Below are 26,910 nucleotides of genomic sequence, written 5' to 3' on the forward strand. Positions count from 1 at the left end.
GCCCTTCACACCCTTCCCATCACAACAGAGCCTTCCATTCCCAACTTTCTCTTTCCCTGTTTCATTCCTTTTCCCTTTTCCTTGCCTCACCCGGCACCTCCATGTCTTCTTGTTCCTGTCAAAGGTAAGTCCCTCTGCTCCAGAGGTTTCCTGGAGAGCAACGCTAGCTGTGGTCGTTTGGCAGGAGGAAGGAAAAAGGATGTTCAGCATGGTCGTTGGTGGGCTCCAAGGCACCCGTCTCCATCCAGGGCAACATCTACCTCTTGGTTGGTTTGTGCTCTGCTCGGCAGCCAGCCGTGCTGGCCGTGAGGGCCAAGTGATGAGGCCACCCCTAATCCCATGGCTTTCACTGGCAGGTTTCAAGGTCAGCTGTCTGCAGGAAACCTCACGCTGCTCGGCTTCTTCTGAAGCAATACTCCTTCTCCTCCCAGGACTGAGCGCTGATGCACAGAGGTGAGCCAAAAAAATTGTGGCTAAAATGGGGGCAGTTTGGTGAACAAGCCAGAGAAACCTGCCTGGGTTGTCCTAGGGGGAACAGATCAGCAGCTGGGCAAAAACGATGTGGCTGGTGATCCCCCGTTCCTGCCTCCCTCCACAGAGCACAAACTATGGGGGTCTGACTCTGAGAAAACAGCAACACAGACTTGAACAAGGTGAAGCTGTCAAACCCTTTACCCTCGGAGCCCTGCTGATCCTCAGGCTTGACTTGCCAGCGTGGGTTTTTGAGGTCGACGGCACACGCAGGCACCAAGCGCCCGTCCCTGTGCTGGCCCAGGGGGAGGAAAACCTGCTCACGGCTCCTTGCGGGACTGTGTGATTTGGGGTGCTGGCCCTCCTCCTCCAGCCCAGCTCAGCCAGTGCTGGCAGCTCCTTTCCAGTCTGCTTCTTCCTCTGACGTGGACTTGCAAATCCCACCACGGGTACCTGTCTGGAGCTACAAATGCCCCTGCAAAAGCCCCTTCTTAAGGCGAACACCCAGGTGAAGGCTGCAGAAGTTCAACTCAGCTGTTATGCAAAAGGAGAACTCACTGGGCGACCTGGAAGTCTCAGAAAGAAAACCAAGATCAATATTTGCAGAGACTTGTAGGATGTTTGTGCCTGAAAACAACAGCTGGGACCTGGCCTCTCTTTCCCTGCCCAGCACTTTGCCCCCGGGGCTCCCTGTGATGCGCCGGGTTAGTGTGTCACCGCTCTTCCCTGTGCTCTCACGCCGTGCCCTCGTTCTCGCTCCCTGCCGGCTTCGGGGATGCAGAGGTTGAAATTCCTGTTCACGCACTCTTGGCACCAGTGAAAAAGCAGCTACAGTTCTAGCTCACCGTGCACTGCTCATACTTACAGCTTAAACATTGCCTTCTACTCGAAAGAACAAAGATAAAATGTCAGGAATTCACAGTTTTTATTCTCTTTCTTATGCCCACCCGTCTTCCCCTGCCATCGATGTCAATGACTCAAAGTCCTCATCGTACAGTAGCCTTTGCCAGTGTGGCACTCGAAGGGTTAACAAACCATGGCTTCTTGGACAGATAAGACATAAGCTCATTCACCGGTAGGAACACGTGGACGGTTATATTACAGAACACCTTAGGGCTTCCTGTAGCGATTCTTTGGGGTTTCACCACAGCCAGTGATGTCGCAGGAGAGAACGTTGGGCTTCTTCCCCAAGCCGATGCTTCCCAAGAGATCGGGAAGCTCGCGAGTGATGGCCTTCTCGATCTTCTCTAGGAAACACCCTCCCATGTAGGAACACTGCTGAGACAGCAGCTTAAAACTGGTGATGGGGTTGATGCCAAAGAAGTCCTTGTAAGCCTCACGGTTGGGGAGGTCAAATTTGCTGACATTGGTCTTTGCCAGGATGGACTTAAAGATAAAGAACTTGTCAGGATCTTCCACAATGTCCCTGAACACCAGTTCTCCATCGCTAAAGAAGGTCATTTTGTCCTTGTAGGTCTGTAGATAGCGATCGACCAGAAGGGCGTGGATGCGTACCCGGATGGCGTGCTGGCGTATGAAGGCGATCTTATTTTCCATCCTGTTCTCAATCACCTGGTTGAGATCCTCCAGGAGCGATATCTCTTCTTTGAGGAACAGGTCTTTGTGGGTATCCGGATGGTACTCGTGGGGCCAGAAGGAGCTAACGTATACCCTGGGTGGCTCTGTGACATTGATGAGAGGAGCCAGGCTCCAGAATAAGGCACCGTAGACTCTCATGAGCTCCTGGGTAGCCAGGCTGTCAGCTTTGTTCAAGATGATTCGGATCTGAGACTCGCGGCCCTTCAGCTGGCGAAACAGCATCTCCAGCTCCAAGCCCACGTCCAGCTTTGTAGGGTCAAAGACAACGAAGATGAGATCAGCTCTGTCAATGAACCACTGGCACACGTCGTTGAATGGGTAACCTTGAGGAGAGGAAAGAGAGAAATCCAGCAGAAATGGCCAGCACAGGATGAGTCCCTTCAGGTCAAGGGATAGATAAACCTTGAGCCTGCTGTGTCTCACGCCCTGTCTGGGTTGGACAGGGTGTGAGACACAGCAGGGTGTGAGACACAGCAGGCTTCCCATGCGGCCCAGAACCTGTTTCTCATGTGCTGAAAACACTTGAGAGTTTCTTGGCATGAAAACCCATCCCTGTGTGTCTGGGCCTGCATGTCTCCCCCAACCTCACCTCCAAACCTTCTTTCTGTCTGCTGCTGGCCACAGATTCCCACTGCTCCTGTGAGCAGATATCGACTACATCATTGCTTTCCCCAGTGGGCACCAAGTGGGTCGAGAAGCCCTGCTGATCTGTCCTGGCATCCCAGGTGCTGTGGGGATGCCCTCTCTGCGCCCTGCTGTAGCACCAACCGTTGGCAAAGCCTGACTCCAAGGACAACAAACGGGGCATTAAATGCTGACCCAAGGCAGACAACCAACAGCCCGAGGAGTCCCCAGGAAACACCTCGCCAAAACGCCTGACTGTCGCACCTCCAAACAGCAGAAACGGCTGCTCTAGCTGATGGCAGTCAGGTATGTTCCCCAGGCCCCAGCTGCCGCTGCCATAGCCATGGGCAGGCGAAGGTCACCATCCCCTCCAATGCAAGACCCCTTTTGTAGCCAAGGGCTCTTCGCCGTTGTGCTTCAGCCGTCTTTATCATCCCACATCATTATGACATGTTTTCTGGAGTCCCTTAGATGAACCCAGTAAACCCCTACCTCGTTCTTGCTGCTTGCGGTTTTCAATGATGCCTGGCGTGTCCACGAAGGTGACTCGCTCCAGCAGTTTGTGGGGCACCTCGATCCCTATCAGCTTCTCCAAGAAGTTCTGCCCAAACTTCTCCAGGGGCGAGAAGGAGCGGGCGCTATCAGCAGCCATCACGATGCCCTCGATGGTCTTCAGCTTGGGGCCGTGCATGATGACAGTGAATTCGGAGGTGGTGGGTTCTGCCCCTGCCCAGCAACGAGAGGAGCAGCAGAGCTGTGAAATCCATGCCAGGCAATGGACATGACAGGGCTGGCCTGGGACTAGCCGGGGAGCTCAGGAGCATCACTCTCTTGCCAAGAGGTGCTGGGGGAAGGCAAGCAGCGGGGCCATGAAATTCTTGCCAAACCTCTTGAGAAAATGCTAGCAGGGTTGTTTTCAGCGGGGACTGGTTGTTCTGGAACTGCACAAGGCGCCCTGGAGAACCACCTTCTGGGAGCCCTTCTTACCCCGGCGCAGAGCTGGCCACGGACATCTGCCCTCAGCTGTGAGGTGACATCCGTGGGAGCAGGGAGGGGACAAGGGGAATGGCTTTTCTCCTGGGAGGGTGAATTAATTGGCTCCACGTGAGGAGGGAAGAGGAGAAGACAAGGGCGAGTTGCCCTTGCGACGTGACCGCTGCTCTCAGGGTCAGGGTCAGAGGTGGTGAGCCTTGTGCTGCGGGGTGGGGATGCTGCAGGGTGAGATGCCCTCCTCCTCCTCCCCGGGGAGGGTGGACAGGCCCTGGGCCATGGTGGGGAACCTCTCCCTCCCCGTGGCACTTCAGCCAGGTGGCATGGACCCCGATGGCATCCTCCCTGCCGTAACGGGGAGGGAGGATCAAAGAGAAGCGGCCAGGAATTGCTGACCGTGCGGATGCAGAAATGCAGGTGCCAGCACACCCTCGGCAGAGCAGGGAGGGAGTGGTGAGTGTGGTACCTGTGTAGAGCTGGTAGGGAGTGTCGTCCAGCCCGAGGAGGTAGTTTATCATGGAGGATTTGCCAACACTCCACGGTCCCAGGAATAGCACCATTGGCTTGGAAGTGATCTCCCCATCTGCGGAGAGGGGAAATAACAAGAGGAAGTAAAGAAACAATAGCCGTCGCCGCTGCGCGATTAACTCCCGGCTGTAACGAGCATCCCATCTGAGCGGCGTGGTGATGCTGCCGGGGAAACAGCCACCCTTTTGAGGCCGCCAGCCATTCGCGAGCCAAGGCATCGCCCAGCGACGGGCCCCGGTGTCTGCAGGAGCGGGACGTCACCACGCTCTGCGGGAGACCCCACCTCGCTGCAGCAAGAGCGAACCTGGTCTGACCTTCTCTGAGGTTTGGTCTTTCTTAGACTACGGGAGGACTTGAAGGTCTTTTAAACCTCGTCTCAGTTCAGTTCTGGTTTAGCCAAAGTGAGTTTGGGGCTGGCTGCGGGGGGAGTGTTGTTTGAAGGCAGCCGCCGCAAAGCACGGGACATGCGAAGGAGGTGGCCATGCTGCAACCAGGCGAATGCCTCGTGCGAAGGGAGCTGGCGTGGTTTAAGGAGCAACACTATGGCGCGGTGCTTGGTAAGCGCGGTGCGAGCCTTGGGCCAGCTGCCTGCATTGCATTTCCACCGTACCCTCCCAGGGATCTGCCCCCAGGTCGTGGCTCCCAGCCCTCCGGTCGAGCAGAGGGTCCCTGCCTACGTGTGGGCTGGGTGCGAGGCTCCAGCGCAGCGCGGGGAGGGCAGGCTGGGCAAACGGCCCCGCTTTGGGCTTGGGGAAAGGCAGGAGGAGAATGAACTACAGTCCCCATCCTGCACTCTTCAAGTCCCGCAGTTTGCTAAGGGGCTCAAGGAGGCTGGTGATGGGCCCGTAAGGACCTGCCCTGATGCCACGCAATCGGTCTGGGAGCTCAGAGATCCCTGGACACACGGAGCCACTGCCCCAGCAGCAATCCCTGCTCAAGCAGGACTCGTGCAATCAGCCTGTGCCCACAGTGCTCGTGCCCCCGCATCCCCCAGGCCACTGGGCAGGCAGCCGGCAGAGCCAGAGGACCCTGTGGCCCATGCCAGCCCCCAAGCCGTGCCCAGGATGGCCAGGAGCCTGCTAGTTGTCTCGAGTCCGAGTCAGGCCAGAAATGGAAGTAAAAACTGGATGAGTGAGTTCCCGTTGGTGGGAACCTTCCCTGTCCCCGTTCGTGTACCAGCACCGATGTAGCCAGATGAACCCGGGCAGGAAACGGTGCCGGGAGAGCCATGGTGGCAGATGACAGAGAGCAGAGCAAGTTGCAGCCCCCCTGCCACTGCGTCAGCCCAGCACAGCCCCCAGGGTGTCTGCTCCAGGCGGGGATGTGCCCGGCAGTGGGGACTCGCTTCCCCCCATGCCCAGCAGCAGGGGCTCGCTCACTGCCCCCCGTCCCCGTCCCGCGCTCAGGGTGCGAGAGGGTCCCTCCCGCTGCTGCCAGCAGGAGTCCAGCCAGGCAAGGGGCTGGATGCCACCGGAGGAGCTGGGAGCTGCTGTCCCTCAGCCAGAGCTGAGCTCCCGTGGCCCAGAGCAAGGAGATGTCCTTGGGAGACCCACACTGCCCTCGGCACCCTCCCTTTGGCCCCACTCCTAAGGCAGAACTATTCTCCCTGAGGTGGCTGAAAGACCTCGCTGCTCCGTGGCTGCTGCCCGCGCAGGAGCCAGCAGCTTTCCAGCAAGCCGGGGATCCATCTCCAAGGTGGAGCGAGCCGCAAAGCCCATATGACACTGAGCTCCCTCTCCCGAGGGTGCCGGAGGGCACTGCATGGTGGCTCCATACCAAATCCATCCGATCATGGAAGCAGGAGTCGGGCAAAGTGTGCCAGCCTCCTCCTGCCTGTATCTGCCTGTCGCAGGGCCACCATGTCACTGCTGGGGAAGGGAATGGGCTGGGGACATCTCTCCACGGGGCACAACTGTCCCTGCAGCTCAACCCTCCTCCCCAAAGCAGGGCAGGTGCATCTGAACCAGGGGGATGGCCCTGCCCGCTGCCCGCTCCCTGCCTGCGACCCGCAGGGATCCAGCGTTGTCTTCCCACATGGGACAAAAACAAATGTTGAAACCTCGGACTTTCGTTATTAATCATTCCTCTGCCACTCTATCACTGCTGCCCTGTTCGCTTGCCGGCTTTAATTGGGTTTCGGATGATTATTATTATTATTATTATCCCGTGTGATGTTGTGCCAGAGGTTTGAGGCGGGTCCCCGCATGCTCTTTCGTAACACGTTCCTGGCCAGGCGTGGCTGTGTGAACGCAGGCAGCCCGCGCGCCCCGGCTCCGCTTTACGTCCCCACTTCTGCCCCTCTGTGCCGATGCAGGCAGCCCCCCTGCCAGGTCACCGACAGCTTGTTGAGCCCATCTCTACCCCTTGCTTTGGGAACAGGGTGCTGGCACCCCATGGGTTTTGTGGGCAGCGCCAGGCACAGGATCCTCGGAGCTCTCCAGGTAGCACAGCAGCTCGGAGAATGTGAAGCCATGCATGGGTCCTCCTTGCTGCCGCCCAGGGGCTGGGGGAGCAGAGAGCATCTCCCACCTGGGAGCGTGCTGGTCTGGCATCTATCCCTGCTATGTCCCCCCGCTATATCTGTTCAGCACCAATTTGGGTCACCTTGATGCTCCGGCCAGGGGAAAAGGGCCAGTCCTTGCCGGCTGCAGGGCAGGGATGGCGGCAGCTCCATCACGGCGGCTCTCTCCAGCCACCCTGTGGCTGCTCGCTCCCAGCCCAGCCCGCCTCGCTCCCAGCTCAAGCTCATCCCGGCTCAAGCTCATCCCGGCTCACGCCAGGCATGTCCCAGTGGCGTTCGCAGAAGTGGTCGCACACTGGTGCGTTGTCAGGCCCTGCCTGCGAGCAGGGGGATCCTCAAACCTTCCACCCCTTCATCTGTGGTCCTGCTTAAAACACAGCAGCTTAAAACACAGTTTCTGTAAGCTGCCAGGTTTGCCGGGTAAAAAGCATGCTGTGATCCGGCAAAGCACCTGGCAAAGAGGGCCAGGAAGGTCGTATCTCCCTCTGCAAAGCCTGCGTTTGTCTTGAACTGTGCAGCTCAGGGGGTGAGAGCAATTTAGATGCCCAAAAAGGGGTTTTTGTCCTAGAGCAGTGGCTTTCCGGGAGGTTTTTCCATGTTGCTTGCAACACCAGGCTGCCCTTGGGTGGGAGCGCTGCTGCTCTGAGGCTGGGATTAACCCTGGGCCGGGTCTTCTCCCTCCTTGTTCCCAAGTCCAGTAGAAGTGGCTGGTGTCGGCTCACCACCGGTTGTGCAACTCCGTCCCGAGGATGCTATGCAAAGCGGAGGACTCAGCAAAACCTCCTTCCTCTCCTTATTCTGACTGAGCCACGGGCACAAAGGTCTTGCTCTGTCCTCAAACCACCCGGGAAGGCTGAAACACCTGGGGAGACTCTCCCAGCATCGCCCATGCTGCCACCCCATCCCTGTACCCCAAACATCGCCGGCCACTCTGCCTACAGCATGGATGCACTGCCCGGCAACTCCCGGAGGGCTGGCCAGCTTGCTGATGAAAGCCACGAGTATCCGCACGGCACGTGTGCCCGCAGACGGAGGGACAAGCCGCACGTGGCTGCAGACCGCCTGCGCCTGCCTCCACGTCGTGCTCCCCGTGCGCGTTCGCCCACACAGGCAGCGCGCGCGCACGCGTGTGTGCGCCTGCAGCTAGAGATGCAGATAAGACAGCTATCGAAATATGCTATATATATCTACAACCCTCTCTGCTGCCGGCACGCTGGCACGACAGGGAGCCAGAGGCCCTCCAGGCGCTGGCAGGGCTCTGCTGAGTCCAGGGTCGGGGGGTGGAGGAGCCCGTTTTGGCAGAATCCGGCAGCAGGGACCATGGGGTAGGACACAAGGGCCAGAAGATGGGATCTCCCTGCCTCATATCGCAGGAGGGACATTGCCCCCGTGGCCCAGCACTGGACCCAGAGAAAGGGCTGGGTGATGGCTGGCGCTTCTTGGCCCATCTCCCATCTCCTGCTTCTCCGGGGGGGACCTGGCAGCGCACCCCGAGCAGGATAGGCAGGGAGAGGAGCCAGCTCTGGCTCCCAAGGGGGCTGAGGCCGCCGCGCAGGGGCCAGCCTGTGTTACTGGGACAGCTGCTGCGGGCTCATCGGCTTAAACTGCAGCCGGGGGGGATCAAGGGTGGACATTCGGGAAAGTTTCTGCACGTAGGAGGGTGAAGGGTGGGAAGAGCTCCCCTCTGTAGGGTGGGCTATCTGCTGGGCTCCTCCGGTTCATGCCGTGGGTGGGAGATCGACCCCCAGGTCCACCACAAGCACCTTTGAACCGTCGCTAGAGGAATACGCACCTCTTGAGTCTTAACCCAAGAGGGAAATGTGTCAAAGCCTGGGTGAGGTGGGGATGCACAGTCAGGCCTGGGACAGACAAGTGCAGTGACACACGTGCCGAGCTCTGGTAGGGCTGGGGACGCCGGCTCCGGCGGGTGCCATGGGACGCCGATAACTGGGGTCTGCTCGGTGCCTGGGAAGTGTGGCCCTGTTGGGGCAGGTGAATAGGAAAGCCGGAGGCCAGCGAAGAGCTTAGGCAGCGCTGGCAGCATGCAGGTAGCAGGCAGCGATACCAACCTGTGGCGGAGGAGCCCAGGGTGCGTCCGGGGTAAGCTGTTAGCAGGGGACACGGGGAGAGAGAAAAGGTACCGTGAGTCGAAGGAGGGACGCGGCTGCCTGGGTCTGGCCCAGGGCGAGGAGGGAGCTGAAGACTGGCCCTGGCCTTCTCGTGGGCAGGAAAAGCCAGCGACGGCCGCATTCCCAGCAGGAGAGAAGGAGTTACAGTCTGTGAGCAATGAGACCTGCAGCTACCAGGACAAGCACTAAACCCCGGTCTGCCCTGCACGCCGGGGATGTGGCTTGGGGGGCCCCCAGGAGAGCATCTGAGACAGCACCCCAACCCTCCTGCCTCGCTTGGCGGAGTTATTGCCTTCCCCAGCAACATTCACCAAGCAAACGGAGCCCGACAAGCCATGGTTAGGACAGCAACCAACCCCGACAAGTGTCCTGACCACCCCAGTGGTGTGGTTACCCGTATCCAGCCCTGGGGTGGCTGGCGATGGCAACTGGGAGGTCATTTCCTATGCAGGGACACTTGCTAATTGGCACATATACAGTGATTAAGGCCACCAGCATGCACCACAAACTCACAGCAAGCTTCCCATCACCGGACTGGGAGAGTCCCTCACCCCTGAGCTAGGGACAGTCCCTACGGGGTGGCCCTGTGGTGACCAAGCACACAGGCGGACCTGGCCGGAGCGTGCCCGCACCCACGTGGGACGGCAGAGCGGAGGCAAGGGAGGGTGGCAGGCAGGGAAAAGGAGATGGCACCTGCCAGGCTTAAACAGGCTGTCAGCAGAGGGTGTGGGGTGAATTTTCTGGGATGTACCCCAACAATTCGAAGTCTTAGGTTGATGGTGGCACTCGCAGCTCCCCTGGGACGGGTGACACTAATCTACACGGGTGTTTTTGCGAGCTGTGGGGAGCGGAGGGACTCCTTGGATTACACTGGCTGGTGCGCGCGAGCGGAGCTGATGGGAAGGGAGACAGACAAAATGGCGAGCTGCCGTGTAATGGAGGGGCGAAGGTGCTTGCGACGGCACCCCTCTATATTGGCTTACACCTTCAAAGGTCACACATATTCCATGACAGGCCTGTCCTGCCGCTCTCCCAGCTGTCCCGCTCCTCCCGGCCAGCTGAGCCGGCAGCTCTGCGCCCTCCAGCCTCCCCCCTGCCATGGGGGTGGGCGCAGGGGGAGAGGTTGGGGGCATCTCCCAGCTTGCAGGGGCACCACCAACGCGATGAACCCACTCAGGACAGGGCCACCGTGCAGATGAAGCAGCTCAGAAGGCTCCCTCAGCCCCACCACCTCCTCACCTGCCTTGCAAGGTCAAGAGGGCTCCCTGGGCCAACCCTCTAATTAATTTGCAGGTGTCTCTAATTACACTGCTAATGAGGGATTGGGAGAAGCTGGATCTGTGGGTATTAAAGGCAAACTGCTGGGTTTTAGGTTTCCAGGGTGGGGTTGTGTGTGTGCTAGGGTATGGTTGGGGTGTCAGAGATGCTTCATAGGAGTTTGGTGTCAGGAGAAACATTTCTGAGGGGAGCATGGTCGTGGCTTCTCATGGCTGAGCCAAGGGCTGCAGGCAATGCAGCGTCCACGTGCCCTTCCCTTAGGGCCGGGAGGCTGCGACTGTGGATTACCAGCTCTGGGATTGCGCCCCTGGGAGGGTGCTGTGCAGGACACAATGGGGTGTGTGGGGCGCTCGTGCTGGGAGCTGACCTGACTGTCAGCCTGAGGGGTGGTTGTTCCTCATGGTGAAGCGGGACAGACCGTAGGGTGTTGAGATGAGGCTGTGACAGCCAGGAGCTGTTGTCTGTGGTGACCCCTGCCCAGGAGCTGGGTTTGAGAGGGGCCTTGGGTTGGGCAAACACAAAGGTTGGTGGTTGTTTCCTCAGGAGCTGGGAGGGGGGAAGACAGCAGGGGCCTGAGAAACACTTGCTCCCTCCTGAAATGGAGCAGGGAGGTGGCTGCTTGGGCATGGGATGGCTGAAGGGCTGGGTGGGATGTCCTAAGCAAGGAAAGAAGTTGTGCATTGGGAACTGGGGCTGGGGGCTGCATTGTCTGGCAGTGAACAGCAAAGCGAGGGTTAGAGGCTGGGAGCCCACCAGCTGCTCCTGTAACCCCAAATGTTCTCCTCAACAGTGTCCCAGGATGAGCTGACAGTAAATGCCGATGCTTGCACTGCCACCGACACAGACCAAAGCAGCTGGGAGAGGAGATCGGGGTGTTGCTGAATCTGTGAGCTCCAGGATGGAGACAGCTGGGACAGGGCATGGCCAGGCTGTCCTCGCTGCACGGTGCCACTGCTGAAGAGGCCGTGGGGATGCACGCCACGGTGCCGACCCTAAACCTCGTGGTGCTCCTTCCCCACACGTGTGCTGGCTGCGTGAGGGAGGGGACAGGCCAGCACACTGGGTGGGTGACAGCAGCTGTGGGGTGGGGGTCTGCGAGGCACCCCTCCTGTGCTGGCTGCAGCACGGCGTGTGGCTGTGACCCTCCCAGTTACTCTCCCACGTGGCAAGCAGGTCATGGTCCCCAGCTGCTGATAAGCAGGGCAGGCAAAGGCAGGGACACGGAGCTGGCTGGGGGGGACGGTTAGGCATGGCTTGTGTTTCATGAGACCCACAAATGCCCCCTTCAGAACCCAGGTGGGTGATGTCCAGGGTGCTCTGTGTCTTGAGGGGACAGGACCTGGGCTGGTGATGAGGACTCTACAGCCCTGTCCCTGCCCCGTGGGTCCTCCGTGCTCCCCACCGGCTCTAAGCTGGACATGGGCTGGCTGGGTATGGAGATGTTCAAGCCTGCTTACAAAATGGCTGATGCTAATTTAGGAGTTGCGTTTGGGCTGCAGTGGGGGTGTCTGTAAAACAGGGGTTCTGCATTAAGGGAATATGTCTCAGGGGTGTCCCCAAATGAACGTGGGACCCATGCGCTGGTGGAGCAGAGGAGTCCAGCTGCAAAGGGAAGGTCTGTGTGGTGTGGAGGGTGTATGATGTGGGTCCTGCCTCACCAGGAGGGAGGGCATGGCTCCAGGGTGCGGGAGGCCAAAGCCCAGAGGACACTGGGGGAGAGAGGCAGAACTTCAGGACAAGGAAGGACCCTGGCCGGATGCTGATGTGGCATGCAGCCCTGGGACACAGGCAGCAGGGACTTGGGCATCCCCTGCCTGCCCAGCCAAGGCACAGGGCGATCTGGCCCCAGCTCAGGACAGGGCTCGAGTAGGGGCTCACAGGAGAGTTACCCTGGTGACCAGGGACCTCAGGCTTGGGCTTGAGCCATCTGTGCTTGGAAAATGGGTCAGCTTGTGTCATATGGGTCACAAGAGCTTCCTGTAGCTTGTGAGCATCTTGGGGACCAGGGCTGCACTTCCCTTTTCTGGAGGGATGTGTACTGCTGGGGCTCAGCCCGAGCCCATGCCTGTGGCCACAGGGACCTGCTCACCTGATCCAATGTGTCTGTAATTGCCAAGGGGTGGAAGCTCTAACTCCCAGGATGAGTGAAGGCTGCCAAGCTCAAGGGATACCCTGCCCACGTGGCTGTGTCCCGTACTAAGCAGGAAGGATGCCAGCTCCAGCCACCCCAGGAAGCTCATCCCCAGCCTTGAGAGGTCCTAAGCTTCCTTGCCAAGCCTGCTTTGTTGGGCCGTGATCTTGGCTTGGCAGGGGTACGGGGCATTGATGCTGAGCAGGTGGAGGACCCGAAGCAGGCAGGGTTCAATGCTCAGCCTACACAGATGGTCCTGACAGCAGATGGGCTAAGGCAGATGCAGGAATGCCTGCTGCTGGGTTCACTAGGGCATGTCCTCTAAGCCCAGCATGTTCATGGCCTTCTTGGGAAGCTGCAAAGGAAGACAAACTATCCGAGCCTTTCCATGATCTGCTCTCCGGGATGCTATCAGCATCCCAATGACCTGATGGTGCCCGTGGCATTACCTGTGATCTCATGCTGCCTCAGCTCATTATATCTGTAGGACTGTTCCAGGGGCTTGATGGAGGAGTGGTAGATCTTCCTCAGCCGCTGCAGTACTCCTGCAGGGGCAGAAGCATGTGGATGGGTGAAAGGCAAACCCCGCCACCCTGGTTGAGTCCCTCCTAGGTAAGCTGCTGGGCATTCCCTGCAGATCTTGAGGGTGACTCAAGGAACTTGGCTCACAGTTAAAATCTGGGCCAAACTGATCCCAGTCACACATTTTGATGCCCCTCCCCTGCTAACGTTTCCTGCTGGGCACTGTCCCCATCTGCTGCCAGTCTTGTACGTGCCAGCAGCTGATGGAAGGAACATCTCTTGTTAATGCTGCTTAGCACTCAACACCCGTGATCCCAAAAAGCCCTCCACCACGGTGCCAGGGACCCCTGGCACAGCCCCTAAGCTGCTCGCTAGAAGAAAGAAAGAGCTTTTTCCACAGCAGCTTTTATCACTTTCTTTCCAGTCCAGACTGCCCATGGGGTCAGCAGAAGTAAGCTTTATAATAGAAAAACCCAATAAATAACTGGAATAAAAATCCTAACCCTTTATTCCAAGTTGCCTCAGGTTTCTCTGGGCAGGGATGTGGCTGGCTTGGGCTGATCCACCATCTGCATCTTCCAGCCTCTCTACCCTCCTAATTCTTGTATGCCCTTGGGGCACTCTTTAAAATACTTAAAATATGTTAACCCAAGAGCAGCAAAAGGGCTGTTATTGAAGATATGGGCCTACAAGAAGTAAGGTTAAAACCAAAACACTCTAGGGAAGGAAAAAAATCCCATCCATGCTCTTGGTGCAGCAGAATGGTGAGGGGCCTGTCCTGCAGGGATTGCATGGGCTGAAGGAGCAGGGCATACCTCCTCAGCGCCACCCAGGCCCCCTCACCTGAGAAATCATCGGCAGGTTTGTCCTCATTCAGCTTGAGGGTGCTCTCTAAGTGGGACCGGTCGCGCTTGGTCGGCTCACTGGCATCTTCAACCTCTTCTGGAGGAAAAAGACAAGGAGACCTGTTACCGCTGGAGGGGGGAATCCACACAGGAGCTCACACAAGCTACTGCCTGGGAGAGGGCATGGGGCAGCACGCACCCGCCAGGCACCTCGGCAGCCGCCGTTGCCTTTGGCATGCCGCACGGTTTCTCTTTTGCAAAGGCTCCTGGAGGCTTGGCAGCGGCTGCTAGGTCTGTGGCTGCTGGGGGAAGCATCGTGGGCAACTGCTTGGCTCTGAGGAGGGGCCGGCCGCTCGTGGGGAATGCGAAGGACGTGCTTGGAAGGGGCTCCAGGGCTGGGGCGTAGCACGAGCACGCATGGCACCTGCTGCCTGACGGGGCCCCTGCCTGCCCTGGCGCTTCCCCCGGCAGCTGCAGCTCCTTCAGGGCTAAGCCTCGACTGCAAGGCGCACTCTGCTCTGCCTCTGTCTGTCCACTCCCCCCCAAAAAAGTATGCATTGAGCCAGAGATATGAGGATGTGCAAGGCTGGGGCTGGCTCTTGAGAGATCGGCCAGCCTGACCCATCCTGGCTGCCTCGCCTTTGCCAGCGGGACCGTTCCCTCCTGCTTCTCCCACCTCTGCCCCCATATCAGGTTGGAGCCCTCTGCATGGGGCCCTGGCTCGGGGTGGCCCTGGGGACCCCATGGCTCTATCCCAGGCCCTGGGAGCGTGAGACAGCTGCCTACGCCTGCGGTAGGCACCCTGGTGTCCCTGAGACAGGGAGACAGAGGTGTCCTCGCGCGGGAGGTGCTGGCCCACCAAGGGCTCCGTGCAGCTCCGAGTGCTTTTTGATATCGGGAGCTGGGTCGGGCTTTAGCGGGGGTTTGGGGACAGGTCTGGGGACAGTTGTGTGCTGGCTGGCTGGGCTGGGGATGCCTGGGCCAAGCGGGGCACTGCCAAGCCCTGGGACTGTGTTGAGTGTCTACCGAGTGTTGGGCTGAGGAAGACCTTTTGACTTGCCAAGTAAAGCCACAGAGACCAAACTGGGTTTCCCTTTCGGCACAAATGGGAACTTTTTGAGCTGGGACGTTACACATGAAAGCAGAAAAAGACTCAGCTGTGTCCAAAGGTCGCTGCCCAACCCATGGGCCAAAGTCCACAAGCGTTTCTAGGAAATCATGGTGGGGGGTGTCGCTTTCCTTAGCTAGCCTTTCACTGACCGAACGTGGCCAGAACTGGTGCTTCGGCAACTCATCTGTCTGAATTAACTCTTCACACCTTCCCTGTGAGGCAAGGGCTGGTGGACAAAAGATTTATCAGCCCGGGCAGCGTCCTACCCATGCGCCAAGAGAGACAGGGGTCTGCAGGACCCTGAGGGTGCAGGATAAAGAGCCTTTAAGAGGTCTGCGGGTGCTGAAAGGGGCCTGGGTGTTAAAAAATTTAACCATGTCCACAGCCCAGAGGAGAAATCATGGGCTTAAAGTGCAGCAATGGAAATGTCAGCCAGCTTTGGTATTGCTGCGACAAGCGCCTGCATTGCAGGCGTCTGTGGGCTTCTGCCTGTGCCTTCGATGCCCGCAGCCGGCCCAGCCGTGCAGCGGTTAGGGGCAGGCATGGGAAGCACAAGCGTTAAGAGAGGGCCATGCACTAGGCGCAGTTTAATGTGCCAAGCTCAGCTTCGCCAGGGGTTGATAGTAGGTCACTCTCGCCGCTACAGCACACCGACAAGAAAAGACTCCAACCTATCTGGCCATGCCGGGGCTCGGCGGCAGTAGGGTGGGCGCCGTGGCCAGGGGGGCTCTCTGTTTCTGCCAGCGATGGCTTGTCTGCAGGGGGGTCTTCTGCTGCTGGTGGGTCTTCTGCAACTGCTGGCGGGTCTTCTGCTGCCGGCGGGTCTTCCACCACTGCCGACGGGTCTTCTGCTGCCGGCGGGTCTTCTGCTGCTGGTGGGTCTTCCGCCACTGCCGGCGGGTCTCCTGCTGCTGGTGGGTCTCCTGCTGCTGGTGGGTCTTCCACCACTGCCGGCGGGTCTTCTGCTGCTGGTGGGTCTTCTGCTGCTGGGAGGTCTTCCACCGCTGCTGTGGGGCCTTCTGCTGCATCCCTGCAGGGTGGGTGATGGCAGCTGGCAGGGCCATGCCCAGCTTCTCTCTTGCCGACAGCTGCTGTTTTGCCATGGCCATTTTTGCCAGAAGCACCGGCCGCTTCCTTGTCGCTCCCTTCAGCTGCATCTTCCAGCCCTGCTCGCCCAGCACCATCTTCCTCAGACTCTCCCTCCTCCTCGGACTCTCCCTCCTCCTCAGACTCTCCCTCCTCCTTGGACTCTCCCTCACGTCCATCTTCTTCAGACTCCTCCTGCTCGTCATCTTCCTCTGAGCTCTGCTCACCCCCTTCCTCTCCCCCCTTGGGAGCAGACACTGCTCTTGGCTCCTCCATTTTCTCCTCCACAGGCTGCCCTTGGTCCTCAGAGGCTCCTTCCTCAGCACCAGGCTCCTCATCCTCCTGGGCACGGAAGCCAAAGCCATCTTTTGGGCCAGGCTGGCGGTTCCCTTCATGATGTGCTGCCTCAGGGGCGCCCAACATGGCATCCTTCCCTGGGCCCTGCGCCTCGCCGGGCCCCTCCTGGCCCTTCTCCACGGTGGTCTCCTCTGGCTGGCCATCCCCTGGCCCCGGGTCCCCGCTCAGGCCACCCACCGGCTCTTCCTCCCCCTTGCCTCGTTCCTCCTCAGCAGTGCCTGGCACGGAGGCGTTGGCAGGGCCACCATCTTGGTCTTCCTCAGGGCTGCCATCGGCTGCCTTCTCCTCCAGCCTGGGCTCTGCGACCGGCAAGGGACTTTCAGCAGCACCGCCGACATGGTCCGTGCCGGGGGCGTGCAGCTCTAAACGATGAGAACAGCTCAGTCAGTCTTACCCGTGCCGGCACATGGCTACCGGGGCACCCGCCGGTCCCCCGTCAGCGCTGGCAGGGGCCCTGAGGGAGGATTTGTGGCTGTTACCAAGAGGTTTAAACTCTTTCCTAAACCTTCTCTAGTTCCAGCTCAATTTTCTGGCCCTGTCGCAAGAAGCTGGGTGCAAAGAGGTGTTCGTGGGGGGCGCAGAGCCACTGCTAGCAGGGGGGCCCTGTGGCCGCGCTGGCCATGGCTGCCCGGGGCCGTGGCTGCCGCCCGCCACGAAGCGCTGCAGGAAGGCGGCGAAGCGGCCCTAAAAATGGGAGGGAAAGGAATAATGAAAAGCGTAGCTCGAGGGGCTGCGGGCACTTGGCAGGTTAAAAGGGTCCTTCCCCAGCCCTGCCTCGGGAGAGCATCACCAGCACCGGCCATGGCGGGTGGCTGGGCCAGGGGGAGGAGGAGGAAGGGGCGAGGGGGAGGAAGGGGCGAGGGGCTCCCCGGCGCGGGGCCCAGCCTGAGCGCAGGCAGGGCCTGACCCTGGCAGCAGGGCTCGGGAGCTATTTATTGTGAGCATCCCTTCACTAGGAAAGCATTTGCCGTGCTGTGCGGCTGGCGGGGACACAATGAGTTTGTTCTGCGGCCCGGGAGAAGCCATCCGTATTTTCCATAGGCCTCCAACTGCAATTTAACGTTAGTCAACGGGTGCCAAAAATAAAAGATCACCGGCTATACTGTCTCTGTTACAAACAGTTGCTGCTAGTCTAAATAATCCCCTGAAACGTCTAATGCCCGCATACCAGGGAAGCGTTTCAGAGGAAAATAATTCCTTTGTACTCCAGCTGGCAGGCAGATGCCAACCAGGAAAAAACGCCACCTCCACCCAGGCTGTGGGGAGGAGAGCGGGCAGCACCGGGCACGGGCAGCGCTGGGCACAGCCAGCCGGCTGGCAGCCAGCCCTCTCCTCCGGCTCCTGCACCGCGTCCGTGCCGGGGAGCCACAAGGCCACGTGTCCCACAAAGCATTGGCAGAGCCTTGCTGGCCTCGGCAAAACCGCGGTGCTGGGGCTCACCGGGCTTGGCCATGGGGGACCGCGGTGGCCGAGCACGGGAGGGGCTGAGCCAGGGTCAGCGCGGTGCCAGCCCCAGACCACTCTGCCCATTGCAATCCAGTTTGCCACGGCCGGGGATGCCGGGCAAGCGGTTGCATCTCTATCCGTGCTGGGGCTGGCGTTGCTGTTAGCCAGGAGTCGGGCGGCACGCAGCGGGCTCGCGCCGGGGGATGAGCTGTGCCAGCGGCAGCCGGCTGGGAGGGACAGGGCGTGCCTCAGCCTGCCAGGCTTTCCAGCCCCTCTCATGTGCAGCCTGGCACGGTGGAGCTGCCGCCGTCTCCGCGGTCCCTCGCCCCGCCGAAACCGGATGCGTGGGTCACCCTTGCTCTGCCCTCGCCGACCTCCCCCGTCCTTTGCTGGCTCACAGCTTGCAGGTGCCTCTGGGCTCCGAATTCAGCTTCCAGCCGGTGGGAGACGCATCCCGTGCAGCTCCCACCCACCTCCCTCCCACCCAGAGCACCCCTCTCCTTCAGGCCACCTTCCCGGGACCCCTCGGGGTGCTCAGCCTGCTGGGAGCCACTCGAAGGGGAACGTCTTAGGTCTGACTTGCAAAGCCCCGGGTGGCAAAGACCAGCCTGGGTCTCCTGAGGGTCCCTCGGCCGATGGGGACAGGGGTATTCTCAGCTTGGCCCCAAAATAGCCGGTGACCTGGAGGGCTGGGAGGAGAGCACAGCTCCTCGGGCGGGCGTTTGGGGAGGGTCAAGGCGGTTGCAGGGGGAGCAGGGCCAGGCAGAGGAGACCCCGCGCATCCCGAGGGCTTTGTCCGGGGTCTGTGTATCCCCTCTGACCCAATGCAGGGGGACAGAGGGGCCATCACCCACCATGGCCGGGCACAACGGCAACCCCAGCGCCCACCGTGAGCCATCCCTCGCGGGAGAAGGGAAATATTCCCCATGCGCTCCGACTGGGATGTTCCTGCCGGTGTGCTGGTCACGGGCTTTATTTCCTGTGACCTTCAAGGTCTTACATAAAGTCCCTCTCCCCTCTCCACCTCCTTCTCCCTCCTGTTTCCCCTACATGGTCTCCAAATCCATCACAAGGCAAATTGTGCTGATCTGCAGATGGCCGGCTGATGAGCAGAGAAATGGGCCGAAGGTTACGGGCTTAACACCCTCCGCGGGTCTGCCAGAGGCTAAAAATATGTCCCAGCAACTGTACGGGGGAATCAGAAGGAGCAGCTCGGCGGGGTGCGGATGGCGAAGAACCAGCCCCCTCGGCCGCTGGCCCCGGCCCTTCACCCCGCTGCCAGCCAAGGGTGACGTCCACACCTGGGACCCGTCCTGCGGGTCCCCATGGGCTCCGGGAGGGACCGGGGACAGCCACGTTGTAAAGTGACACCGGGGCTCCCCTGGTTCACGCTCTGCATTGTGCCAAGCGGCCAGGTGGCATCCGAGAGGAGCCCTTGCCCCGCTCCCCTTGGGTACCCTGACCTCCCGGAGGGTCCCCGGCTTGTGCTGCCCCGAATTTCACGCCCGTCTGTAGGGACTGGGAGGGCTGTCAGCTGCCTGGGGACCCTTTCCCCAGCGGTTCCAGCACCCTGGGGCACAGCTGCGGGGATGGAGAGCCCATGGCAGGGCTCTGTGTGCCACAGGATGCCACGGCTGGTTTGCACCCGGGAAAAGCCCGTGCGGAAAGGATAGGGATGGCTCCTGCGGGCTGAACGTGGCCCTGCCGTGGTGTCCCCTCCATCCCTGCACAGGGCCGTATGGAACGGCACCGGCCCGGTGCCCAAATGGGTCCTCCAGGAGGGACAGGCCCCCGAGGACGGCGCCGGGGCCGGCTAGGAGGGACAGATGGGCACAGGTGGCCCTGGGAGGGACACTTTCCCCCTCCAGCAGAAATAGGAGCCCTGAGCGTGGGGACAGCGATGCGCAGTGCCGCAGGGCTGGCTTTTCGCACGCCCCCTTCTCCTGCTCGGATCCTGGCCGCTGCGGCACGAAGGGGAGTTATCCACCATCTCCTGCAAGTCCTGCTCTCCCCTTGTCCTCCCAGTGGGGTTCTGGGGGCAGCTTGCACCCCAAAACCTGTCCGTCCCTTCCTTTTCGGGGAAGGGCAAGGCTGAACGAAGCCCGAAGGCTGTGCTTTGTTCTGACGAAGCCCTTTAAAACCTCACGGAAAGCGGCTGGACCCAAAGGAGCTGCAGCCCCATGACACTTGGCCCTACCCCAGGCAAGGGTCAGCCCTTGCCCGCCCCGGCCATCGGCTGCCGTGCAGGGGTCTGCCTGGGAGGGGGTACAGCACCCGGGGATTACGATGCTCCGTGCTGCTGCCAGCCAGCAGCCTGGCTGCTGGAAAAAGTAAGTCAAGGCAGATTAGCCCCCCGAGCCTGACCTTTCTGCAACCAGGAACCCTTCCCAGGCAGGAGGCAGAGCCAGGGGATCCCAAAGCAGCAGCCGTGCCCCTCACCTGGGCTCAGGTCTGGGCACCCCAGCCTTGCAGCCCACCCCTCGGCGCTCAGCTAGAGCATGGCAGAGGATGGCATGTCCTCCCCGCTCTTCCCATGCCTCAGTTTCCCACTCTGCGACAGCCCGGCAGAGCCCGGTGCCGCTGCCAAACCCCGCAGAGGAAGCGCCCGGTGTTTTATTACCCTTGGGCAGCTCCGATGGCCAAGACAGTACTGTGGGCACCAGGGCAGGCGGAAGCCCGGCTCCAGCACCATTTCAGGGCTGCCCAGGCCAACACCTTCACTGACTGGGAGAGGAAAGTGTCCCAAAGTGACTCAAGAAGCCCAGAGGACACAGGCACGAGGGCGGCCGAGGATGGGGTTGACTCTCCAGACCCTCGTGCACCCCAAAGCCCAGGACGCCCAGACACAGCATCCCATCCCAGAGGCTTTGTGACCCTGGGGCACCAGCAAAAAGCAACTATTTTCCAGTTTTTCGATGCAGAGGCCAACGGGGGTATAGGAAACAGCTTTCTCAGATTAGCTTGACCCCATTTGTGGAGAAGATTTTAAGTTTAATTAAAAAAAAAATTATTTTATTTCTATAAATACTCAGCTAGAACTGCATGATATTTTGATTAAGAAAGAGTAAAGAAACATCACCAGGATGCACCAAAGGGATTAAAACCACACCTGAAGCTTTCTAAATATAGAGATGGAAACAGGGAATCACTTCTGTGGGGTGTTTTTTTGACCGTCTCCCCACAGGGCGCCCACCCTAAAGATTTGGAAGAAAACCCGAACTCCTGACTTGCAGAAGACACCAAGATCAGGGCGGTGGAAAATAAAGCATCTGTGACTGCCTGGCCGGGGGAGATCTGGGTCTGCAAGTGAGCAGGCGGTGAGAAAACAGCATGTATTTTGGCACAGGCAGGTGTCACGCTGTAGATCGAGGAACATCTACCCACGGTGTCCCTTGTGGGGTCCGCAGCTGAGGGACCTGAGGGAAGCGCCGTGTCATGGCTGGGGCTGAAGGAACCCCTTTCTGCAGAGGAGGGACTCCTGAGAGAGCGCGCTGGTCTTGTCCCTGCGCCTCCAGCGATGGGAGACTTCACCAACCCACCCCCGGGCTCCGCTGGTGGCCCCAAGGGACATCCTCCATACACTCAGTGTGAGTCTTCCCCAGTGAAGACTCCCCATCCCTCTTCTTCGGTCATTCCAAGGATTCCTCGTCACCTGGGCAGGGCAGGGCAAGCCCTTGGACTCATCAACCAGGATTTTAATGCCTGATGATCCGTTGTCCCACAAGATCCTCAAATCCTTGAGAGTGTCCAGGCAGAGACACTGCCTGGCCATGCCAAGCAGCAGTACCCAGCGTCGGGGGTCTCACCCGTCCCCCCAGCAGCAGGATGGGGCATCCCAGCTCAGCCATCGCACAGGGACGGAGCCGCACGGCTCCGAACCCTTTTCCACGGCGTGCCGCCACGAGCGGGGAGGCAGGCAGGGTCGAGCCACGCGCCCGGCTGGCACCGGGGCCGTGCTGCAGCTGCCAACACCCCAGCCTGGCTCGGGGTGCCCGGCCGGAGACTCCCCGGCCCCTCCGCCATCCCCGCCGGCACACGAGCTCACCAGCTTCCTTGGGCTATCGCTTACGAGGGAAATGTCCCCACGGGCTGAAAATAGCCCAGCGGAGCCCTGCCAAGGCACCGGCACCAGCTGCTATTCCTGCGGCGCCTGGGGAACGGGCAATTTTACGAGCGATTCGGTCACCCTTGGACCCACCGGCCGGGCTGGGGTTTCGGCACCCCGGCGAGCCCGTGCTCCCAATGCAGGGAGCTGGCGCCTGCATGGGGCTGGCAGGTCGGCGAGCAGAGACATGGCAGGGACATGGGGACACAGCAAGAGCACAGCCCAACAAGTGTTGTCCCTGGGTGCGGTGCAGCCCTCCCAGCCCCACACCGTCCCACGGGGATCAGCTGGTGCCCCTGTGCCACTGGGGCCGTGCCCAAGTGAGGTGTCCTGGACGTCTTGCCCGGCTGGCTGTCACCTACACACCGGGCCAAGGATGGCTGATGGGAGGGAGTGTCACCGCACGGCCAACCTGCCCAACATCTGCCTTGCTTTGCTCGGCCAACACTTTGGGAGAGTTGGGGCACCCATGGGGGCTGGGATCTCCTCCAGGAGAGGTACCAGGGTTGTGACAGGGATGTAGGTGACCAAGATCTGTGGGTGGCTGTGGCATCCCAGGCCCCTTGCCTCACTGTGGCCATGCCACCCAACAGCAGTGGTGCCCATGGTTGTGCCGATGCTGGGGGGGGGAGTGGAAGTGACTCCAGTGGGTGTCACTGGGACGCAAATGTCCCCCGCCTCCGGGGAACCTCGTTACCCTGGGGGGCATTTTCCTGGGATGGTCGGGGTGGGGAGTCCAGGACTGGCAGAGCTGGATCTCACCCATGGGTGCTGTGTCCTGAGCCCCGAGCCCACCTGAGGTGACACAACCCAGGTGGTGGAACCCACCCCAGGATGATCTGTCCTGGGAGGTGGAGCCCACCCTGAGGTGGCATGTCCTGGGTGATAGAGCCCACCTCAAGTTCACATTTCCTGGGTGATGGGAACCACCCCAAGATGCCATGAGTACCTGGCGATAAAGCCCATCCCAAGGTGACACCTCACAGGCTGAGGCAGTATGAGTCGTCCCTGCGGTGGTGGCCCACGCTTGCTGTCACCAGGAGGGGCGTGTGCCAGCCTCCTCCTGCCCCCTGCACTTGCTGCAGGAGGATGCCAGCATGCCACGGCTTTCCTTGCCCCCTCGCCCACCTTGGAGGTGGTGACGGCACAGCCTGGCGTAGCCCTCCCACTCAAATTTGTGATGGGGGGGGGGCTGCAAGGGCTCCCCAGGGCAAAGCTGCTGAACGCGGTGGCTGGGCACTGCCCTGCCAGTGTCCCCGTGGCCCGTTCCTGGTGGCCATGGGGACTCACCACGATCACCCAGCCTGGAAGGGATGTCCAGGCTCTGCCCAAGGTGGGAGTGCCGGGAGAAGGAGGCCTTCCCCAGGCAGGAGCAGGGAGGGAGCAGCGGGCGAGCGCCCTCGCCCTGAGCCATCGCCCAGCCCTGCGGCGGGTGCTGACCCCACTGGGCTCCCAGCCACGCCGGGGAGCTTTGCCAGCCCCGGCCACGTGGGCCATGGCCGTCTTGGCCAGGGCTGCACGCCATGGGCAGGGCCTTTCCCACCCCCTGGCCTCTGGGAGCGGTGACAGGGTCCCAGCAGCCCCAGGCGTCACCAAACCCTCCAGGTGCTGCGGCCCTGGCAGCGTGTCCCGGTGCTGCGGTGCATGGCAGAGGGGACAGTGCCTCGGCCAGGGAGCCAGGGGACTCTGCACCCTCACGGCCAACCCCGGGGAACCCTGGGGACCCGGCTGTTTCCCCCAGCCGGGGCCATCACAGCAGGAGGAGGGATCCAGCTTTGCACAGCCCTGCGCGTCCCCATCCTCCATCCCTGAGGGACGCCATGGCCAGAAACCTGGCTGGGCTCGACCAAACTGCAGCTGCATCCGCTCTACCATGTTGGGCGGTGACCCTCCACGTCCACGCTCAGTCGTTCCCCACAAAAAAGAGCAGATTTACCCCAGGCGTCCCCCATTGTGCCAAGATGGAGGGCAGGATAGTTAACCTGGTTGTGCCCCACATGCTGGAGGAGCCACCCCAAACCCTGCCCTCGCCCCAAGGATTGCACCCCTCCACGATGCATACATGGAGCCCCCAGTTCCCCGCTGGGCTCCCCCAGCCTTCTCCTCACCAAAGGGCAGTTAAGTGGAAAAAAAAAGGTGAAAAAATGGGAAGACAACCCCCTCCCAAGCCACCTCCTGCACCCCGAAGGAGCCCGGGTCCAAGAGCCCGGCTTGGCGCCAAAGGAAAAGCAAAACTCATCGTGCAAACCCCACTGATCCCCATGGAGCAGACCCACAGGCAGGAGATGTGCCGCTGCCTGTATCTTTTTCCCAAACCTACAGGACTGGGACGAAACGTGGGACCCCCCCAATAAGCAAGAGGTGCCAAAGGTGGGGACTTGGGGGGCTCCAGCCACCCCTCGGAGCTGGCTCCGGGGCTGCAGAGCCCAACGTGCTTCCTGGCCCCGGAGCCTCCTCCGAGACGGGGGATCCTGGCACTGGGCTTGAGCAGGGTGCTGGTGATGGGGTGCCCAACGCCGTGCCTGGCCCCACGGCATCACCCAGGCTGCTCCCTCACTGTCTGCTGCAGCTCGGGCCGTGCCAGCCTCCGTGCCAACCTCAGCGCCAGCCAAGAGCTGGGCCAATGGTCAGCCGCCATGGTGACAAGCCCCCGATGTCCCACAGGGCCATCAGCCCAGCCTAGGGTGGCACCAGCCACCAGCCATACGTGTAGAGGACCTTCCCATTCCCCCCATCCCCAGACCCAACCTGTGGCCCCGCGGAGGTCACCCCACCACCGGCGGGATACGTCGCTGGCCCCAAACCCCGTTTATTAGCGAGAATGGTCCAAGATGTCCTTAAAAGGCCAAAACTCGGTGGGAACGGGGGTGCCGGGTGCTGGAAGGTGGCAGCTGCGGGTGCCCGCGCGCGGGGCCGCGGCGGTGCAGGGCGGGGGGGGCCAGGGCGGCTGCAGGGAGCACAGTGTCCCCTTACACGGCTGTTTCCATACTTAGCCGCCCCCCTCCCGGCAGCGCGACCGTCGGAGCCCAGCCAGGCAGAGAACCGGCCCAAATTAACTCAAGGGCAAGCAAGGGTACTGGCGATGCCGCCTCACCATGTGGCCCCAAGGGACGCCCGGCCGGGGACAGGGGTGCTCAGCAGGGACGGGACAGCCTGGGGAAGGGGCTCCAGGGTTACCCAAAGTGCTATCTTGCTTGGCAGGTCTTTGGGGGGGGGGGAGAGACCCCCAGGGCAAACAGCCCACCCCATCCTGCTCCAACTATGGGGTGCCCCAGCAGCTCCCCCAAGTCCCCACAGCCTGCAATGAAGCCACCTCAGCACCTATGGGTGACAGTGACCCCGGGCACGTTGGCAGCAGCACAGCCCCTGCACCCACCCTGGCTCTAGAGGGGGGGCCCAGCCTGTTCTCCCCCCCCCACCCCATGTTTCCCTGAACATTTTGGGGTGACTCTGCAGCCCTGGCAGAGCTCCCGGGGAGCCCAAACGGCTGTAGCCCTGCCACCCCATCCTGCTCCTAGCACCCACCCAGCCCTGGGGTGCTGGCTGGGCTCAGCAGGCACCCCAGAGCCTCCCTGGCACCCACAGCCCCACAGGCACCCGCAGCCCCATGGGTACCCACAGCCCCAGTGAGCACCCACAGCCCTGCAGGGCACCTGCAACCCTGTGGGCACCCACAGCCCCATGGGCACCGACAGCCCCGCTGAGCACCCACAGCCCCAGTGAGCACCCACAGCCCAGTGGGCACGTGCAGCCCCATGGGCACCGACAGCCCCGATGAGCACCCGCAGCCCCACAGGCACCCACAACCTCATGGGTGCTCACAGCCTCGCTGGGTGCTCACAGCCCCATAGGCACCTACTACCCCACATGCACCCACAGCTCCACGGGCACCTGCAGCCCCGCTGTGCACCCACAGCCCCATGGGGTCCCGCAGCCCCATAGGGACCCACAGCCCCGCTGGGCACCTGCAGCCCCATGGGGTCCCGCAGCCCCATGGGGACCCACAGCCCCGCGGGGCCCCGCAGCCCGTCGGGCAGCCGTACCTGCAGTTCCGAGGAGCAGGAGCGAGGCCACGCAGCAGCAGAGCAGGTTGAGGCCCTTCATGGTGGCTGCCAGGAGCTCCCTGCCGCTCGCTGCCTCTATTTATACGGCGGCGGGCGCGGGGCAGGGCAGGCAGGCAGGCAGCTGCCGGCACAGCCAGCACAGATGCTGCCGCCACCGCTTGCCGGCTTCTGGGGGGCCCCAGGGACGGGGCTCGATGGCAGTGCTACAGCACCGGGAAGGCTTGTGTCAGAGATCTGATGGCATGGGACACCTCCTGGCATGGGGTCCCTGGGGTGGCACTGCCCATGCAGGGTCACCGTCCCCGTCACGGCATCCCGCTGGCACAGGGTGGGGGCCCCCGAGTTCCTGCAACCCCTCGGGGCTGTTCCCAGCCCCCAGCAGCCCCTTTTTGGCAGGAGCAGGATTTCATGGAGGGGGCTGAGCCAAGCATCACTGCACCGTGGTGTCCCCAAAGGCGGGTGGCCCCGGGCACCTCGTCCTGGGTTGATTTGGGGCACCCTCGAGCCACCGCAGGACACCAACCCCGCATGTGCCACGCACCCCATAGGCAAGGGGACTTGTTCCCTCCACACTGGTGGCATCCCTAACATCACCAGCACCGTGCCGGCAGCACGGCACAGGGGATGGTGGCAGCCGAGGCACAGGGTGGCCAGCTCCCGTCACCCTTGCTTGCAGGTGACGGCCACCCAGCGCTGTCCCCAAAGCCTGGCCGTGGCGGAGGACGCATCCTCAGCACTGGAGGAGCCCCTCCGGGCAGCCGTGACGCAGCTTTTTCTTGGGGAAGGGGTCAAACTGGGAGAAAAACAATAGCCCCCCCCCAAGCCAGGTTCCCCCCACAAGCGTGGAAGCAGGGGGAGCCTCCGGCCCTGAGATTGGGGGTGACGGGGAGGGGGCAATGGTGGGGGAGCCGGCAGGATCCGGCCCTCGGCTGGGCACTGCAGAGGGCCATGGTGTGGAGGGGGAGCAGGAGAGACCCACGGCCATGGGGGGAAGCCGAGAGGTGGGTCCCCCACGGAGAGGGGGGTGCCCCATGGGAAATAATGGGTGCTCCCCTAAAAAGCCATGGAGAGAGATGGGTGCCCCCACCCCAACAGAGCCATGA

At 61.3% G+C, this 26,910-nt stretch overlaps 1 protein-coding gene across 1 annotated transcript; it reads right to left on the reverse strand.

The window, feature by feature from the left end:
- Nucleotides 1-1,377: 1,377 nt before the first annotated feature.
- SRL (sarcalumenin) lies at nucleotides 1,378-25,856 on the reverse strand. The gene is made up of 7 exons (XM_059826323.1): nucleotides 25,787-25,856; nucleotides 15,421-16,554; nucleotides 13,637-13,735; nucleotides 12,721-12,816; nucleotides 4,151-4,267; nucleotides 3,187-3,420; nucleotides 1,378-2,393 (listed from the first exon to the last, which is right to left on the reverse strand). The coding sequence occupies exons 1-7, from the start codon at nucleotides 25,845-25,847 to the stop codon at nucleotides 1,582-1,584; spliced, it is 2,553 nt and encodes an 850-aa protein (XP_059682306.1). The 5' UTR covers nucleotides 25,848-25,856; the 3' UTR covers nucleotides 1,378-1,581.
- Between the last annotated feature and the right edge of the window lie 1,054 nt (nucleotides 25,857-26,910).

Source organism: Gavia stellata, chromosome 18 (assembly GCF_030936135.1).
Source record: "Gavia stellata isolate bGavSte3 chromosome 18, bGavSte3.hap2, whole genome shotgun sequence".
Taxonomy (NCBI): Eukaryota; Metazoa; Chordata; class Aves; order Gaviiformes; family Gaviidae; genus Gavia; species Gavia stellata.

Coding starts and splice junctions, on each gene's coding strand:
- SRL (XM_059826323.1), bottom strand. CDS start 25,847: ATGAAGGGCCTCAACCTGCTCTGCTGCTGCGTGGCCTCGCTCCTGCTC. Junction 13,736..15,420: donor GCCCCGGCATGGCCAGATAG/GTTGGAGTCTTT, acceptor TTTTTCCTCCAG/AAGAGGTTGAAGATGCCAGT. Junction 2,394..3,186: donor CCGCAAGCAGCAAGAACGAG/GTAGGGGTTTAC, acceptor CCTCTCCTCAAG/GTTACCCATTCAACGACGTG.